The sequence below is a fragment of the Cetorhinus maximus genome, chromosome 10, assembly GCF_964194155.1.
Source record: "Cetorhinus maximus chromosome 10, sCetMax3.hap1.1, whole genome shotgun sequence".
Taxonomy (NCBI): Eukaryota; Metazoa; Chordata; class Chondrichthyes; order Lamniformes; family Cetorhinidae; genus Cetorhinus; species Cetorhinus maximus.
In genome coordinates, this window is record NC_135888.1 from 66904511 (window position 1) to 66924294 (window position 19784).

General features: G+C 43.0%; 1 protein-coding gene across 1 annotated transcript in view; it reads left to right on the top strand.

The window, feature by feature from the left end:
• The window catches only part of pcyox1l (prenylcysteine oxidase 1 like), a 47389-nt gene extending 34942 nt beyond the window's left edge, over window positions 1–12447 (top strand). The window contains exon 6 of the mRNA XM_078550585.1: window positions 11659–12447. Within this exon, the coding sequence (XP_078406711.1) occupies window positions 11659–12317 (659 nt within the window). The 3' untranslated portion in view covers window positions 12318–12447. The remainder of the gene's footprint in view (window positions 1–11658) is intronic.
• Window positions 12448–19784: the final 7337 nt, after the last annotated feature.

Below are 19784 nucleotides of genomic sequence, written 5' to 3' on the forward strand. Positions count from 1 at the left end.
AGCTGCCCTCAACTTCTATGCCTCTGGCTCTTTCCAGGGCTCAGTGGGTGATCTTTGCAGTGTCTCCCAGTCAGCTGTCCACACTTGTGTCAAGCAGGTCACAGACGCTATGTTCAGCCATGCATTGACCTTCATCTACTTCCGTTGGGACCAGATACAGTGAGCCAGAGGCTTCGCGGCGATTGCTGGCTTCCCCCGCGTCGAGGCAATAGACTGCACACATGTGGTCATCAAGGCGCCAGCAGGTGAGCCCGGGACCTTCATCAACAGGAAGGGCTTCCATTCCATGAACGTGCAGATAGTGTGTGATCACAGGATGCTGATTCTACAAGTCTGTGCAAGGTACCCAGGCAGCTCCCACAACGCCTACATCCTCAGACACTCCCAGGTGCCGGGGCACTTCAGTGCTCCGGCCCGGCTGGATGGTTGGCTGCTGGGTGACAAGGGCTATCCCCTCAGAAGGTGGCTCATGTCGCCTTTCTGCCATCCAATATCAGAAGCTGAGCAGTGATACAATAGGAGCCACGCCTCCACAAGGGTTGTTGTGGAGAGAACCATCGGTCTTCTCAAGATGCGCTTCCGATGCTTGGACTGCTCAGGGGGCGCACTCCAGTACCCCCCCAGATCGTGTCTCAGTGATAGTGGTTGCATGCTGTGCTCTCCACAATCTTGCGCTAGAAAGGCGGGACGCAATGGACAATGAAGATGTCGACACAATGGCTGTGGCTGCACACGATGAGTCCAGCAGTGAGTCCGAGGATGAGCATGCACAGGGAAATGCTGAGGGGGGAGATGCTGACCCAGGAATACTGCAGGGAGGCAGGGACACCTGGGAGGCTTTAATCCAACTAACCTTTATGTAGCACACCACAGATGGACCTCCAGGACAAGCCTCGGCTGTAAGCTACATACTCGATACCTATGTGCCAAATCTTCCAGGTTAGGAACAGTAACTAAGGGCCTTGCTAATAAAGCTGAATGTCCCACAAAGCGCGCACATTTTTGGAAACAATACATATGCAGAAGAAAAGAGGCCCATGCTGTCAATGATTCAATGCAGCCATTACACTCAGACTTGCCTGGGGGGGTGGGTGGGGCAGTAGTGGGGAAAGCTGACCTGCTGGGTTAAGTGACCAATGCCAACATTGTCCTCACCCTTCCAAAGCGTAACAAGCCGTTGAAGCGCTTGCGACACTGGATTCAAGTGCGCCGCACCACGTCATGGGAGCTCACCACCTCCTCACAGGCACATTTCGTCATGTGGTGGGTTTGGGGGGTGTGTGGGGGCCTTCTCCTCCCGTCCTGGGGAACCAGCATCTCCCACCATGCTGCCACCACCTCGAGGAGGGCAACATGGCAATCATTGGAAAAACGAGGGGCACACTGGCCCCCCCGCCCTACCCTCCGGCCTGGCCTGCCCCGATGGCCCACCCTCCGGCCTGGCCTGCCCCGATGGCCCACCCTCCGGCCTGGCCTGCCCCGATGGCCCACCCTCCGGCCTGGCCTGCCCCGATGGCCCACCCTCCGGCCTGGCCTGCCCCGATGGCCCACCCTCCGGCCTGGCCTGCCCCGATGGCCCACCCTCCGGCCTGGCCTGCCCCGATGGCCCACCCTCCGGCCTGGCCTGCCCCGATGGCCCACCCTCCGGCCTGGCCTGCCCCGATGGCCCACCCTCCGGACTTGCATAGCCTCCATTGCCCCTCTGCTGAGCCCTTCGCCCAGCCATTGTGAGTAGCCTTTCCAAGGCTGCCAGGGCCTTCACTTATGCAGGTCGCCGGGTCGCCATTGGACCCGGCGGGCTGAGCTCGTTTGCCACTGCCCGCCTACTCCCGCAATGCATTGGAGTAGTGAAGTACGCTGGGCAGGCCTTAATTGGCCTGCCCGCGTAAAATGGCGGTGCGGACCCGATCATGAGCGTCGACCGGGCCCGCTCCTTGCACCCCGCCACCCCCCGCCATCCAGAAAATTCTGCCCATAGGATCCAAAGGCTAAAAATGAAGTTTGTTTGCCAGATTCCATTGCCTAGAAATTTGACAGTGTAAAATGAGAGCTTGTTATGGCTGAAGTTCTCAACCACACTCCCAGCCCCAAAATGGTAAATGCAGAAAAAGAAGTTCAAGGGTCCATGCTTGAACCAGCTCCTACTCTTTTTCACATGTTCACACCTGCGTGAGATCATTGCTAGCCCCCAATTGGTCCTCTCCATCTTGATTTCTTGATTCAGTCGTACCTTTCCCGATCCCTCTTCCTAGATCCACCTGAGGGCAACACATTGACCCAAAATTTTACAGCTCCTCACCTGAGTCAGTGGATAGGTGTGTGCAGTTCACTTGACTTTTGTAAATGGGGCACAAGGTCCATTATTGGGTGAGCCTTTGACCCACCCATTACCTGCACAGAAGGATGGCACCAAGACATTCTAGGTCAGTAAGTTTAAAGCTTTATTTCAGCACTGGTTTCCAATAGTGTGGGTCAATCTTAGATCAATTTTTTCATCCAGGGCTGGTGATGATCAATAGAGTCTTGGAAAGGAAAGGGTTTATTTGAGGAATCTAATGTTGAAATAGTTCCTTTTGGTTTTATTCTAATAATGAAAAGTGAAGACTGGTGCTCAGTGGTTGCTCTGCCATATTGCCAGAGTGCATCGTAAATAACTATATGACAGAACAAATGCCCAGGCCTCCTGCTGCCAGCTAATTGTTACTGCATCACTGTTTCTTTTTTAAAACAATTGGCACAATTTCAGTGATAAATCTTTGGAGTTATTTCCAGCTAGGCTCACTCATGACCTATTTGGCCAGTTGATCTGCAAATGACTGTGTCAAAATAAGACAAGGTGTCAGTCAAAGGGAGAAAGAATCGTAGCTGCATTGAATATTCACCTTCCTTTCTTCTATGATTCACAACGATGAGCTTCAAGTCATTTGATGGTGGACCATAAGGGACAAATCTTATTGATATCCAGAATAGGTTCTTAAGCAATGCTATATACAGAAAATAACTTCTGGTTTCTTGTTCTATCTTTCAAGTCCTAGATTTTTTTCCTACTTCAAAGCGCATGTCATAGATAAGACCCTCATGAAGTACCTGTTCCTGAAACGTAGGAAAATAGTCTATTCTCATGAACAGCTGTGTTACTGTTTACTTGAAGCTACTTCTCTCAAACACATCTTCCTGACCCAACTGTTTTTGAATCCTTTGAGAGTACTCCTATTGACCACTGCCTTTCTATACAATAGTTAATGGATTTGTCTGCCCATTTTATTACACCAGCTGCTAAAATCCTGTGAACCCACCACCCTTGTGCTCACTGACCTATATTGGCTCTTGGTTCTGCAATGCCTTGATTTTTAAAATTCTCAGCCTTTTATTCAGACCCTTCCATGGCCTCACCCCTCCCTATCTCTGTAATCTCCCCCAGCCCAACAAATCATTTGATATATCTGCGCTCCTCCAACAGCAGCCTTTTGCACATCCTCTATTTTAATTGCCCCTCCATTGACCATGCCTTCAGCTGCTGAGGCCCTAATTCCTGGGATTACCTCACTCGACTCTCTTTCTTCCTTTAAGATATTGCTTAAGAAATACCTCTTTGACCAAGCTTTTGGTCATCTGTTTTAGTATCTCTTCATGTGGCTCAGTATCAAATGTTGTTTGATAATGCTCCTATGAAGCACCTTGGGATTTTTTACTTCTTAAAGGCAATTTATAAATGGAAGTTGCTATAATTAACCATTCATACTTGATATCTTCCCACCCACTTGTTCCCTTGCACACACATTTCTCTTGGATAATACCCTGATACTTGGAGCAGAACATAAACCCGGATTTCTTTTTGCAACACATCAAAGCCATCCAGTTTATGTTGGAAGGTCTGTTGCTCCAAGATGTAAAGAAGTTTGACTGACTATTCGCCTTTATTTCTCCAGGATGTCCAACATCTATGTTGTAGAAGCCAAGCCCGAATTGATATTGATGACCTCCAGAGTTGGATTAAATTTTTTAATCCTACAGATGGAGGGAGTTCACTTGAGGACAGAGAGTGGGGGGCGGGGGGGATGAAGGAAATAAAGACATTCTTTAAGTTACAAACAAAAAATCAGACTTTCCAAGTAAAGTTTGAGCAACACATCTGGTTAGTTAACTACAGGTGTAAATAATGTATTTTTTTATTTTTAGGCATGAACATCTTGTTCAGGGAGTGACTTGTTAACAAGTGTAAGGAGAGCATGGAATTTAAACTTAATTTTAGCCCATGGCCACTTTTCTTTTCTTCGTCCCTTTACAGTTTTATCCTTTTACTGGGAAACAAGTTAACTTTTTGGGGTTTTAAAACCTGGGTCAAAATCCTGGAACTCCCTTCCCAGCAGCACTGTGGGTGTTCCTACACCACATGGACTGCAGCGGTTCAAGAAGGCAGCTCACCACCACCTTCTCAAGGGCAACTAGGGATGGGCAATAAATGCTGGCCCACATCCCATGAATGAATTTTTAAAAATGCCTGCCGCCAGACACTTTCTGGCACCTCACCCAAGTGCCTCTCCTTCGTAGAGGAGTCTTGATATTGCTGTGACAGCTACTTGACTCCAAAAAGCATCATAACTGACACCTCTCTTGGTTTCATGCTGTGCACCACACAAATTCATTGGATGTAGAGAACAAAGTGGGAATCCAGATATAACTGGCCTCAGTACAAATCCCCTACCAGCAGCATAGATATAACCCATCAACTCATCACAGACAAGCAATCAAATCTGAGACTGATTTCCTTGGTCCATCTGGGTCATTCATTCACTGGAGGAGCTCAGTGGAGTCTTCAGGGGAGCTAATGAATGATTGAGTGGTATCCTTCCAGCTGCAGCCTCAGAACTTTGCCGAGGTCAGATCATCTGCTGCACTTCTTTTGATGGCTCAACAAACCAACTCTGGAAAGAATTGGCGAATGAACAGCCCTAAAGGAAGTTGTGGTTCACAGTACAGGCACCCTGATAGCCTCAGTGCACAGTATGACTGGAAGGATCTGAACCCACACTTGGGGCAGGATTTTACACGCCGCTCGCCGACGCGTAAAATGCCAATTGAGACCATTGACAGAGTCAATTATGTAATTAAAGGACCTGCCCGTCCAACCTTAAGGTTGGCGAGCAGGCCAGGAGCCCTGGCGCGAACTAGAAAAAGCATGAAACCTCATCCACGGGTGGGATGAGGTTTCATGTAGCTTTTAAAAAATTTTAATAAAGTTTTTGTGAAAATTATGGACATGTCCCAACTCAAGTGACATTGTCACATGAGGGGACATGTTAAGGAAATTTTACTCTTCTATTCTTAGGTTTTTCACATTTTGAGCCGATCTCCCTGAGGCTGAACTTAGCCTCAGGGAGATGAGTGCGCTCTTTCATGTGCATGCGTGAAAGAGCGCTCTCTCGATTTTGGGATTCCTCACCCCACCCCCAACCGCATGGGAAGTGCATAGCACTTCTGTGCAGACGTTACACTGGGTGGCCCTTAATTGGCCTGCCCACGTAAAATGGCGCCAGGGCGCCGATCGGAAGCACGCCTGTGCGGTCCCGCCCTTCAACTTCTCCCCCCGACAGGGGGAAAATTCAGCCCTCGCAATTCTTAGAAGTTCCTTATCTCAGCCATGCTGTTAGAGGAAGTGCAGTGGTGTCTGTTCTTCTCCATTGAGGGGAACGGGTAGTGCAATGAAAGGACGAAAGAATTGCTAAAACTTAACCAGTCAAGACTAACATTGGCAAACAGTGCCCACCTTCCCCCTCAGTTACGGTTTGTGTGTGACATAGTGACAACGGACCAAAGAGAGTGAAGGGAAGGAAACTGTGTAATAACAATGATCTGAAAGTAGGTTGAGTGGCTAAGCCTTTCAGTAGATTCATGGACTCCAGAGATCGAGATAAATAACTAAAAGGAAAGAGCAGATGCTTTACCTGCTTGGACATGGTCATTTTTGCTGGCTGCACACTGCAACCTCTCCAGTATGGACCCAAGTGTGGACTCAGATCCTTCCAGTCATACTGTGCACTGAGGCTATCAGGGTGCCTGTACTGTGAACCACAACTTCCTTTAGGGCTATTCGCCAATTCTTTCCAGAGTTGATTTGTTGAGCCATCAAAAGAAGTGCAGCAGATGATCTGACCTCAGCACATTCTAGACTAGAGAGGTTAAAGTTTATTTTAAAGACCAACTATTTTAATTTAATATTGTATTTAACACACCTGAGTGGTTTTCAAAGACTGATACTGTTTCTAAGACTTCTCCCCTCCACACTGTGTTTACATAAATGCCCTATCAGTTAAAACACTTTTGGTTCAATTCATTTTCTTGCTTAATAGAGTGGGGAGATAAAACAGTCGTTTGTACAAAGGTATCTCCATAATGGGTGGAAGAATGTCAGCTTACCTTCGGTATTTCCACACAACAAATTCCCCATGTTCACCTCATTATCAAGAAGAGGCGTTAGCTGAAGTCCTATCTTTCACAATAATGAGGTCATCTAGGGACATTCTCATGTACCTTTTAAGCAACTGGCTGAAAACCAATGGTATTCTTGTCAGAACCCCATCATTTTGGCCAGGAAATGTGAAGTGTACCCCAAAATGGAGGACAGAGAGAGCTTTCCTTTTTTTAAAAAAAAACTGAACCATAGAGAACAGAAGGTTAACGTAAAAGCAAAAAACTGCGTATGCTGGAAATCCAAAACACATAAAAATAAAAATACCTGGAAAAACTCAGCAGGTCTGGCAGCATCTGCGGAGAGGAATACAGTTAACGTTTCGAGTCCATATGACTCTCAGTTCTGTTGAAGAGTCATACGGACTCGAAACATTAACTGTATTCCTCTCCGCAGATGCTGCCAGACCTGCTGAGTTTTTCCAGATATTTTTACTTTTGTTTTAGAAGGTTAACGTATATTTCTGGCCTTGTTAGTGGCACTAGAATTGACTCCAATATCTCAATGTTAATGGATTGAAGGTGGAATTGGAAGTGATCCAGAAACATTTATCAATAGTGCAGCAGGAAAACTTAACAATTCAGCCAAGCTGACGTATAATGTTCTCGTTTCTTGAGTCAGAGTTATGATTCAACGCATGGTCACAAGTCTTGAACAAATTAAACAAGACTGGCATTTCTAAAACAGTACTGAGTATTGCATTGTTGATATGGCATCTTTGGACAAAATATTAAATCACAGAATCACACAGTGCAGAAGAGGCCCTTCGGCCCATTGAGTCTGCACCGACACGTGAGAAACACCTGACCTACCTACCTAATCCCATTTACCAGCACTTTGCCCATAGCCTTGAATGTTATGACGTGCCAAGTGCTCACCCAGGTACTTTTTTGAAGGATGTGAGGCAACTCGCCTCCACCACCCTCCCAGGCAGTGCATTCCAGACCATCACCACCCTCTGGGTAAAATGGTTTTTCCTCACATCCCCCCTAAACCTCCTGCCCCTCACCTTGAACTTATGTCCCCTTGTGACTGACCCTTCAACTAAGGGGAGCAGCTGCTCCTTATCCACCCTGTCCATGCCCCTCATAATCTTGTACACCTCGATCAGATTGCCCCTCAGTCTTCTCTGCTCCAACGAAAACAACCCAAGTTTATCCAACCTCTCTTCATAACTTAAATGTTTCACCCCAGGCAACATCCTGGTGAATGTCCTCTGCACCCCCTCCAGTGCAATCACATCTCTCCTATAATGTGGTGACCAGAACTACACACAGTACTCCAGCTGTGGCCTCACCAAGGTTCTATACAACTCCAACATGACCTCCCTACTTTTGTAATCTATGCCTCGATTGATAAAGGCAAGTGTCCCATAAGCCTTTTTCACCACCCCACAAACATGTCCCTCCACCTTCAGAGATCTATGGACACACACGCCAAGGTCCCTTTGTTCCTCAGAACTTCCTAGTGTCATGCCGTTCATTAAATACTTGTCAAATTACTCCTTCCAAAGTGTATCACCTCACACTTTTCAGAGTTAAATTCCATCTGCCACTTATCTGCCCATTTGACCATCCCGTCTATATCTTCCTGTAGCCCAAGACACTCAACCTCACTGTTAATCAACCGGCCAAACTTTGTGTCATCCGCAAACTTACTAATCCTACCCCCCCACATAGTCATCGATGTCGTTTATATAAATGACGAATAATAGGGGACCCGGCACAGATCCTTGTGGTACGCCACAGGACACTGGCTTCCAGTCACTAAAGCATCCTTCTGTCATCACCCTCTATCTCCTACAACTAAGCCAATTTTGAATCCACCTTATCAAATTATCCTGTATCCCATGTGCATTTGCCTTCTTTACAAGTCTCCCATGTAGGACCTTGTCAAAGGCTTTGCTGAAATCCATATAAACGACATCAACTGCACTACCCTCATCTACACTCCTGGTCACGTCCTCAAAAAATTCAGTCAAATTTGATAGGCATGACCTCCCTCTGACAAAGCCATGCTGACTATCCCTGATCAAATCTTGCTTCTGCAAGTGGAGATAGATTGTCTCCTTCAGAATTTTCTCCAATAGTTTCCCTACCGCTGACGTGAGACTCACTGGCCTGTAGTTCCCTGGCTTATCTCTACAACCCTTCTTAAATAGCGGAACCACATTAGCTGTTCTCCAGTCCTCTGGCACCTCCCCCGTGGCCAGAGAGGAATTAAAAATTTGGGTCAGAGCCCCTGTGATCTCCTCCCTTGCCTCCCTCAGCAGCCTGGGACACAAGTCATTCGGACCTGGAGATTTGTCCACTTTTAAGCCTGCCAACACCTCCAATACCTTGTCACTCCCTATATCAATTTGCTTAAGAAACTCGCAGTCTCTCTCCCCGAGTTCGATACCTTTATCCTCATTCTCTTGGGTGAAGACGGATGTGAAGTATTCATTTAACATTCTAGTGATGTCCTCTGGCTCCACCCACAGATTGCCCCCTTGGTCCCTTATGGGCCCTACTCTTTCCCTGGTTATCCTCTTCCCATTGATATACTTATAGAATATCTTGGGATTTTCCCTACTTTTACCAGCTAGAGCTTTCTCATATCCCCTCTTTGCTCTCCTAATTGCTTTCTTAAGCTCCACCCTGCACTTTCTGTGCTCCATTAATGCCTCCGCAGATTTGCTTCCCTTGTACCTGCTAAAAGCCTCTCTTTTCCTTCTCATCATATCCTGAATATCTATGGTCATCCATGGTTCTCTGGGCTTTTAACTCCTTCCTATCGCCCTAAAGGGAACATGTTGAGCCTGTACCCTCCCCATTTCCTTTTTGAACGCCCCCCACTGCTCCTCTGTAGATTTCCCCACAAGTAGTTGTTCCCAGTCTACCTTGGCCAGACCCTGCCTTATTTTACTTAAAGCCGCTCTCCCCCAATCCAAAACAATTTTTTGCAACTTGTCGATTTCTTTGTCCATAACAAACTTAAACTGTACCATGTTGTGGTCGCTATCACTAAAATGCTCCCCCACCACCACCTCAGCCACCTGTCTAGCTTCATTCCCCAGAATTAGGTCCAGCACTGCACCGTCCCTTGTTGGCACCTCTACATATTGACCTAAGAAGTTCTCCGATGCACATTTCAAGAAATCCACTCCATCCAAGCCCTTAACACTATGTCTATCCCCATTAATGTTGGGAAAGTTGAAATCACCTAATATAATTACCCTATTGTTGATTTTACACACCTCCACAAATTGTGCACATATTTGCTCCTCAATTTCCTGCTGACTATTTGGGGGTCTATAATAAACACCTAACAATGTGGCTGCCCCTTTTTTTATTCCTTAGCTCTACCCACAAAGCTTCATTCGATGCCCCCTCCAAGATATCATCTCTCCTTACTGCAGTAACTGACTCCTTAACTAATAATGCAATGCCTTCTCCTCTTTTACCCCCTACCCTATCTCGCCTGAAGATTCTATATCCCGGAATGTTGAGCTGCCAATCCTGCCCCTCCCTCAACCACATCTCAGTAATGGCTACTATATCACAATTCCACGTGTCAATCTTCATCCTTCACTCATCCATTTTACCTGTAATACTCCTGGCATTAAAGTAGAGACCATCCAGCCTTGCCTTACTCCCTTGAAACTTTCCCAACATTAAATTAAGATCTTGACTACCTTTTCTGGTAAATGTTAAAGTTTCCATGTCACTATTCAAAGAGCAGCAGTGAGCTCTATCATTATTCTGACCAGCTTTCCGACTTTGGTTCCCACCAAAAGAAACCTGGCCGTGCTGTTTATGGAATCCTGCTGCATGCGAAGTGGTCACCGTGTTTCCCCACGTAATTTTCAAAGTGACTGTAGATGAAGTGCTTCAGAATGTTTCAGAGGAATATGAGAAGATGCAATATAAATGCAAGTTTTCTTCCTTCGGGAGAAAAATTCTTGACTAAGCTATGATTTACCTAAATGAGAGGAAGGGAATACTGGATTGAAATCATAATGTTCCCTAAAAGGATGAAAGTAAAATCAGCAGAGCAAACAATATTTTGGAGACAATCTCAGAACATCAACCCAGTAATCATGCACTTGGCATATTAGAGGTACTGATATTGTCTTTCTAACTATATATACCCTGAGTCACAAAGCCAGGATAGATATGTGCAACAATTATAAACAAGCTATGTCCTTGTGCAATTAAATCTTGATGCATATCAACCTTCAAAATGGTGTAGAAAAATGGGTGGTGAAAGGAAAAGAATCCTTTCCAAAAAAGAAGTAGCTTTAAAAAACAATCATTAATAGCTGTTGCTGAAATAATCCAGTTAATATGAAACTTGATTAGATTTTCTATCAATGCTTTTCCATTTTTGAGGACATTTAACAATAGTTGAAAGAATTGATTCTAACCTTGTATAGATTACTAATGAGACTACATATGCCAGTTTGGGCATTCACTTCAAAATCCAGTTTTGGAGAAGGTTCAGAGGAGAGCGACACAGCTAATTCTGGGATTTGGGGCTCTTCCATTGCGAGGAGAGATTTGCTGAACTCATTTTCTTTGGAAGAAGGATGATTAATGGCATTTTGTAAAATCTTAGTCATGTCCCTGAGAAGCAAACATTATGTAGAAGTATGCAGGTTATTTGAATTGGACTGAGAATGTAGAGTTAGAGGACACAGGGTTAAATATAGCAAACTTCAGCAAAAACTAGAAGGTGGAAGGAACCAATTTGTCCCTTCCAAAGTGGAGCAGGATCCAAAGAAAAGTTGCTTTGGGGTCTTAGGAAAGTGACCTAAGTGTGCCAGTCTCCAGGTTGCAACAATTGTGAGGTTTATGACATTATTATATTTTGGGACTGCAGCTTTATATTTAGGGTAAATGAAGGGTGTCAAAATAATGATTCCATGTAATTTGCATTTGGCTGTCTCTAGCTGTGCAAGAGCTGTGTGTTGACGGACAGCGGCACAAGATGGTAATAGGGCAGCAGAAGCAGCAAGCAGGATTGGTGGGTTGAGTGACCTTTGCTCGCTCCATTCTTGGTATTCATATTGATATTTACCAGTGGTACCTTTTATGCTTTAACAAAAAACGAAAGCAGGCTTGGCCTTTACGAGACTGGTTAAGGAAAAATTTGTTTGCAAAATTCAACCTATTTCCATAAATAATTTTTACATTTTCTTTCTATAGGAGATAATTCCCTCTACCAAGTGAAGTATGAAAATGAAGATGAAGGCGGTTATGACTTCTATGACATCGTAGTCATTGCAACTCCTTTACATCAGGAAACTACAAACATCACCTTCAGTGATTTGACACCACCAGTCACAGATTTTCCTGGTCACTACCAACATATGATTGTTTCTATAGTGCACGGTTACCTCAATTCCTCATATTTTGGGTTCCCGGATCCCAAACTCTTTCCAATTGCAGCAATTGTAACAACAGACAGCCCAAAGCTTTTTATGTTTAGCACATCCAGTATTTGTCCAGTGAATATCACCAGTAATTATAGAAGAAAGCCAACACAAGAGGCTGCTGTATGGAAGGTCTTCTCCCCATCCCCCCTCACCAAAGAACAACTGAAGACACTCTTTCGTTCATACTACTCTGTCCAAGTCACTGATTGGCTGGCATATCCTCTATACACCTCAGTGAAAGAAATCCCTCCCATAATTCTACATGACAACCTGTACTATTTGAATGGTATTGAATGGACAGCGAGTAGCATGGAAATGAGTGCCATTGCTGCCAAAAATATAGCTCTGTTAGGGTATAATCGGTGGCACCAAAAACTGGATAAGATTGATCAGAAAGATTTGGTACATAAAATCAAAACTGAACTGTGAGCGAGCAAGGGCACAAACAACCTAATGTTGAATAAACAGACAGATTGTGTACTGTACTTGAATTTAAACTTTGAATGCACCTGTTGCAGCTTCTATCATTTTAATTTGATTAAAGAAATATTGAATTAAACAGACCATGTTGCTGATTGCAAACCTTTTAAAATTAGTTATTTTAAAGTTGTGAAATATTCTAGTTTTTTTTTAACTAAGTTGCTGTCTCAAATGCTGTTTTGTGATTCCAAAAGGAAGTCAGAATGCAAAATGTATTGTTTTGGGGAGGATGGAAGCACATTTAGATGAACGATCCGAGGTAAAAGCAGAAAATGCTGGAAAAACTCATGTCAGACAGCAGCTGTGGGGACAGATATGTTAACTCTGTTCCTTTTTTTTAATACTCTTTCCTGAGATGTTTAATGGCAAGGCCAACATTTGTTGCCCATCCCTCACTGCCCTGGAGACGGTGGTGGTGAGGAGTTAGAGAGAGTTCCAGGATTTTGATCCAGCGACAGTGAAGGAACGGCAATTTAGTTCCAAGTCAGGATGGTGTGTAGCTTAGAAGGGAACTTGCAGCTGGTGGTGTTCCCGTGCATCTGCTGCCCTTGTCCTTCTTGGTGGTAGAGGTCCCAGTTTGGAAGTTGCTGTTGAAAGGACCTTTGGTGAGTTGCTGCTGTGCATCTTGTAGATGGTGCACACTGTTATCACTGTGTATGCACAGCGATGGAGGGAGTAAATGTTTAAAATGCTGGATGGGGCGCTAATCAAGAGGGTTGCTTTGTCCTGGATGGTGTTGAGCTTCTCGAGTGTTATCGGAACCATGCTCATCTGGGCAAGTGGAGTATTCCATCACACTCCTGGTTTGTGCCTTGTATGTGGTGAACAGGCTTTGGGGACTCAGGAATTGAGTTACTAACCTCAGAATTCCCAGCCTCTGCACCGGTCTCTCTCCATGGATGCTGCCTGATCCGCTGAGTATGCCCAGCATTTTCTGTTTTTGTTTTCATGCATCTGCAGTTTTTTTGCTTCTTTAACATGCATAGAGGGATTACCTACCTCAGGAAAAAAATCAAATTTCTTGACTATCATCTTGAGCCTACTTTCTTGCCATTATTAGTCAATGTGGAGGTGATTATAGAAACTTTTCATTTAACCTATAAACAAACAACCAGTGAACACCAATTTAAGGTGATTGACAAAAGAAGCAATGACAACAAGAGGAAAAGCTTTTATGTGCAGCGAGTGATTAGGACCTGGAAGGCACTGCCTGAGAATGTGGTGGAGACAGGTTCATTCGAGGCTTTCAAAAGAGAATTGGCTAGCTAACGGAAGAGAAAAAATAAGACTACAGGGAACAGGTGAGGAGTGAAAATAGGCGAATTGCTCTTGCAGAGAGCTGTCAGGGACATGATGGGTTGAATAACCTTTTTCTGTACTGTAACTATGCTTTGTTACCCACTGCACTATGTAGAATGTCAGGACAAATGTTCTATCCCAGGGATTTTCCCTCCCCAATATACTGCTACCACTCCCCACTGAGATTTGATCCCTAGGATTCCCCCAAACACACTAATTTTATGTACAATTTTACATAAAATAATGAGTCATGCCAATGGAGGTAAAGTACATCCCTGAAAGAAGGATAGCCTATTTTACCTGATCTTTTGTGGCATTGGAGGAGAAAGGAAAGGTCACCTGAAGGAGAAGCGTAGATTATGAAGGGACCATAAATGGGGAGAAAAGTCATTAACAAAAAACAAGTATTGTTTGAAGCACTTGTCTTATGTCACAGTTATAAGGCATATGAGGAGATGGTGCAGTCATTTCTGTTTGGACAGTTTATCAATTTTGTGAAGATGCATCTTTAAGGTGCTGACCAATGCTTTTTATTTTAAAGTTCTGTCAGTCTGCTCTTTCCATCAGTTTACTCAGTTAAAATTATAACTTAATTGCATTGTTTGGCTCTCCTGAGATTGTAAAATCATACCTCCTATGTGTTAATACTTGCAGTGTTTCTTTATTTTTAGATTTCAGATAGTAATTGCAACATCACTGTTTAAAATGAGAGCAAATGTTGTAGAATGTGAAAGAAGCAAAATTTACAATTCTACAACAATAGTAGCTTTTTCTTCGTTGCTTAATCCTGCAAATAAGATTGCTTTATCAGATCTGATTTGTCAATATATTTCTGTAAGATGTAAATGAACTTAGCTTTGAACCATGTTTGTGGGAATGGGAGATGCTTTATTTAAAATCTGAACAGCAGGTGAGTGAGGATATTAAACATTGCCAGCAGGTTTGTTTCTGAAAGATTCTGCACCATAATATGTGGCCTTGAGCCATACAGAGCAAGACAGTCCCAGAATGGGGATCCCTTGCTGTCCCGAACTGGGATGGTGTGACATTTGGTGTGCTGGAAGGCCTTTTATTTCTGGATAATCTAGGATAGAGCAGATGTCCTTCCTAATTTTTGCCTATCTTGGGATCTTAGTGGGGTTGGCAGTGGAGATGGTATAGTTGGCCTGATTTTGTATCTGGGTGATAAAGGAGGAAGAATCATCGTTTTCCATTGACTCCTATTGGAATGATATGTATAGATATGGAGCCACTGCAGCATCTGCCTTGGCTGATGTGTCAATGGCCAATTAGCTTCCATTATGATACTCATGCATAAAGAAGGCAATAGAGGACTTGTACTTTGTGTGGAATAATATCTCAACTATTGTAAAAGGAGGAAAGGAAAATAAAAGCCTTAAGAAAGATTAATTAGCAAATACAAAGGGCTTTTCAAGGGTAGGGTAAGGAGAGAAATTGTCCACATGTCACTATGCCTTCCCAGGATGTCTGAATCACAAAATAATCAATATTTTACGGACAGCGGCTACTGTAACTGCAGAAATTGGTCAACCTCTACAATGGGCAATAAAAAGGCTTTTTGATGAGTAAAAATGACTAATGCATTAAAAAGGCACAAGGGTAAGCTCTCATCTTGAAAGCACTTTTCAATAAAAAACTTGCATGGTCAAACATTAGTTTTACATTGGTGCACAAGTACATTTACACAGATAACTCTGGGAATTTTGATAGTACAACCTGCTATTATATTTTTCTAATTTTGCACAAATGAAGATTGAAAAGATATAATTTGCCATTCTGGTGTTGACATGTTTATAAAGCACTTGAACCCTGACACACCGTTCACAACGGTGCTACTATTGTTAAGTAAAGTAAAACCAATACTGAAATAGTGTAAAAACAAAAAACTACTGCGAATGCTGGAAATCCAAAACAAAAACACAATTACCTGGAAAAACTCAGCAGGTCTGGCAGCATCGGTGGAGAAGAAAAGAGTCGACGTTTCGGGTCCACATGACCCATCAACAGAACAGTTCTGTTGAAGGGTCATGTGGACCCGAAACGTCGACTCTTTTCTTCTCCACTGATGCTGCCAGACCTGCTGAGTTTTTCCAAGTAATACTGAAATAATGTATCTGTGGCAAATGGAAGGATTGCTAATGTTGGAAGAAGACACTTCACCACACAATGCAATTTGTGTTTTAGTAAACATTTCTTCAGAGTGACAATTTTTTTACTATTATTATGTGTTAATGAATTGGAGAGATAATTCTGCATTAAATCCCATTGTTATTTCTAAGAAAGAGCCAGAAATATTTTAATCAATTTTCTGAACATCGAAGTAGATAATTGGTTACTCGAGAAGAAAAACAGGGATTGATGCCAGGATTCTGTTTTATGTACTACAGTGTATTGTTGAATAAGCCAACATAGCTAAGAACAACATCTCAAAAGTATATTTTTAATCTCCTGCAAACTCTATTCAGAACTGCAAAATATTTCTTCCTGCCTCCAAATGTGCTCTGTTCTTTTCACCATTGTATAACAGTCTGAATGTTCAAAGACTGGCTTTACTAAGCGGAATAGGGATTTGACTTTAAAGATTTTACTTCTTGTATTCAAAGACTGTGATTCAAATAAAGCTCACCGATTGTGGAGAATGTTGCTACCAAAGTAATTAATTAATTTCAGCAAGTATAATAATTCATTACCAATGAATTATTATCGCACTTACTACAAAAGAGCAATCTGAACTGAGTATCATTTGATATTTTTACTGAATAGTGGTGTTTATATTTTACATTTTGGTACACATATCTTTTTTAATATAAATACATTGCTTAGATATAAATATGTGGAAGGTGTGCACCTGTATTTTTATGCACAGATAATGCATTGTTAAAATGTATTCATTTGATCAATCCTATTTCAGTAGTTTATGAAGGACACTGAAAAAGATATTATTCAGAATTGGGGGTGACAGTCTGTGAATCAAATATACTTTTATTGTTGAGTGATCCTTTACCTCCTATGCCATTTGCTTTTCAAGCAGGTCAGAATGTTATACTTTTAAGTTATTTTGGACCATTGGGACCCTAATATTCTCCCAATGACTTTGCGATTAAAGTGAAATGTACCTTTGACTAAGGATGCCTCTGTAGAAAATGATAGGGGATATTCCATCAATGGGTTTAATTTTTTTTTCAAAGAAATATACTTTATCATAAAATTTGTAAAAATATATTACACAACAGTTCAAATTTAACATTACATAAAATGCAAAACAGATCAATTTCTTTCAATACAATACATAAAGTGTCTCATTACACCTACAGGTCATATTTACAAGATACATTTAAAATTCATATCAAACATTTTCTGGTACAAAAAGACCAAGGGATTTTACATAGGCTCCAGCCCCTTGGTGTACAATAGTGGGAGGGCCTTAGACAGTAGCCATTGCAAGTTGCAAAATGCAATGGTTTCAGTTTTAATACTACCAAACTAAATTAATGCCTGCATAACTGAATCGGATCCTGTCCTCGTTTGATGACTGTGCACACATTATTTTCCCACAAGGATTGCAGGACAGTGATCAGTAATAGAAACCTAGCTAAGTTTTTTTACATTTCCTTTAGACCAAAGATGCTAAAGTCAATTGGAAAAACCTATTGCTGCCCTGGCTGAGTTTAGCTAACCTGAAATTGAAGGAGTTAAGCTGGCATTTATTTTTGAGGACATCAGATGCCAAGCCTCTACAACTCTTGAAGGGACAACAGTATTTTATGTTTTCAACTCAATTCTGATGTTTATTAATGTTTTGGACTGATAATTATCTGAACAAATTTGAAGGTTATCTATTTCTGGCTTAACCAAACATAAGTCTTAACATTTAATTTGAATATTTCATGATACATTAAACCATTGTGCTTTGTGTGAATAAAAGTGCTTGTTCTTTAGAACAAATAGCTTTTTAAATCAGCCTTGAAAGACTTCAGTAGGGTTAGGTCACAAAACACTTCACATACACATGCATCTACCAGCTGCATGTTCTATTTAAACATCAAAAATATGTTTAGATACTCAGTTTTCTCACTTCTTTAGATCTTACATTGCAGATCAGGAGAAGATTTCTGTTGGGAGACCATTTGCAATGTGGTTGAGCAAGTTCCTCTGCACACATTGGCTTCTATGGGTTTGACTCGATAAGCCTTTTTTGATTGCTCCTATGTTCAGTGCCCGCTCACTGGCCAGGATTTTCTGGTCATCGGGTAGGCTCCGCAGGGGTGATTGGAAACAGCTGCAAAATGGACTGCCACCCGCGATCGGGCCCTGACCGTGATTTCACACTGGCTGGCCAATTAACAGCCCGGAGCTGCCTCAGGGAGCTGAAGATTTTTAAAATAAAAAAATAAAGAATTTTTAAATGTTAAAAACATGTCGCCTCATGTGACTTTGTCACATGATCAGGGACATGTTAGAAATTAGGTTGAAAATTTTGAATTTTTAAAAAAATCACTAATGGAAACCTCATCCTGCCCGTGGATGAGGGTTTGCAAAATATCCAAAGGCCGCTTGGCCCATTTGCCTGCCCGCCAACTGTAAGGTTGTCTAGGCAGCGAAAAATTACTTTTAGTTTTGACTTTAATGGCCTTAGTAGGCCTCTTAGTTGTCGGTGGGCGTGCTGCCGACTCCCGCGTGTGCCCATAGACCGAAATATCGTGCAAGCACATGATGACATCAGGATGCTCGCCCGACGTCATCACACGTCATTTTACACTCATTCAGGTTGGGCCCAGGCCTGTCCGATGAGAAAAATATTCTGCCCACAGTGTTTAACTGTTAAATAGAGGGAGTTAGAATTTTTGAAACTTAATTGAAAGTGGGAAAATCAGTGAGTTGGCCTGGTGTTGCTTGGGCTGAGATAGTGCAGCCTTTCTTTCAATTTATTCTTTCCCCCTATGCAGAGCCACCTTGAGTCAGTTGAAAGCTGGCCACATGGTTGAAATGAGACTGGTTTTCTTTCCCTCATTAATCTTGTGGTTGAGTTGGTATTAGGGATGGGGCACCACCAATGGAGGATACAGAAGGTGAGCGGAAAGAAAGGGCCTTGACAGTTTCTGGGCCTCTAGCAAGGCTGTAACCCATGTTGAGGTTTGGTATTGAGATAAGATGAAATGGGGCCTTTGAGACCAATTTTAGCATCACTACTGCCCCCATTAGGGCCTTATCTAGAGTACTGTGTCCAGTTCTGGAACCATACTTGGTGGAAGGATGTGAAGGCATTGAAGAGAGTACAGGGGAGATTTACGAGAATGATTCCCAGGATGAAGAACTGTAGCTATGAGCATAGATTGGAGAGGTTGGGACTGCTTTCCTTGAAGAAAACAAGGTTGACCGTAGACTTAATAGAGGTATTGAAGATCCCGAGGGGTATGGACAGGGTAAATAGTGAGAAACTGTTCCCACTGAAGAGAACATTAAGAACTAGAGGACACATATTCAAAATAATTGGCAAAAGGAATAAATGTGATGTGGGGAAAAATGTTTTCACCCAAAGGGTTGTTGGAGTCTGGAACAAATTTCCTGAAAGGGTGGTGGAGGCAGGTTCAATCGAGGTATTCAAAGGGGAATTGGATTGCTACCTGAAAAGAGAGAATATGCAAGGTTACGGGGATAAGGCAGGGGAATGGAACTAGGTGGAATGCTCTTTCAGAGAGCTAGTGCCGACTTGATGGACCGAATGGTGGCCTCCTGCACTGTAAAGATACTGTGTGATACTAGCTCAGATCTGGCAACTCAACATGGCCAGGAATCGAATCCAGGCGCTTTCATGATCTGGTTTAGAACCACATTGGAAGGTGTATCTACCAATGGAAAGAGCGGGGGAAGGGGATAGAAAGATAGAAACTTAACAGTCTCTGCAGCAAGCCTGTAATAATTGGGATCCAGTGTGATTCTCTCCTTCAATGTCTTCAAAATGAGTTAATAAAATTGCTGAATTGTTATCACTGTTTTCCTCATACCTCAACTTGGAGCTTTATATTCATGGCCACGTGTATCTCTGATGGATAGATGGGTCTAGCCTGGGAACTCACATCCTTTAAGTCGATACTG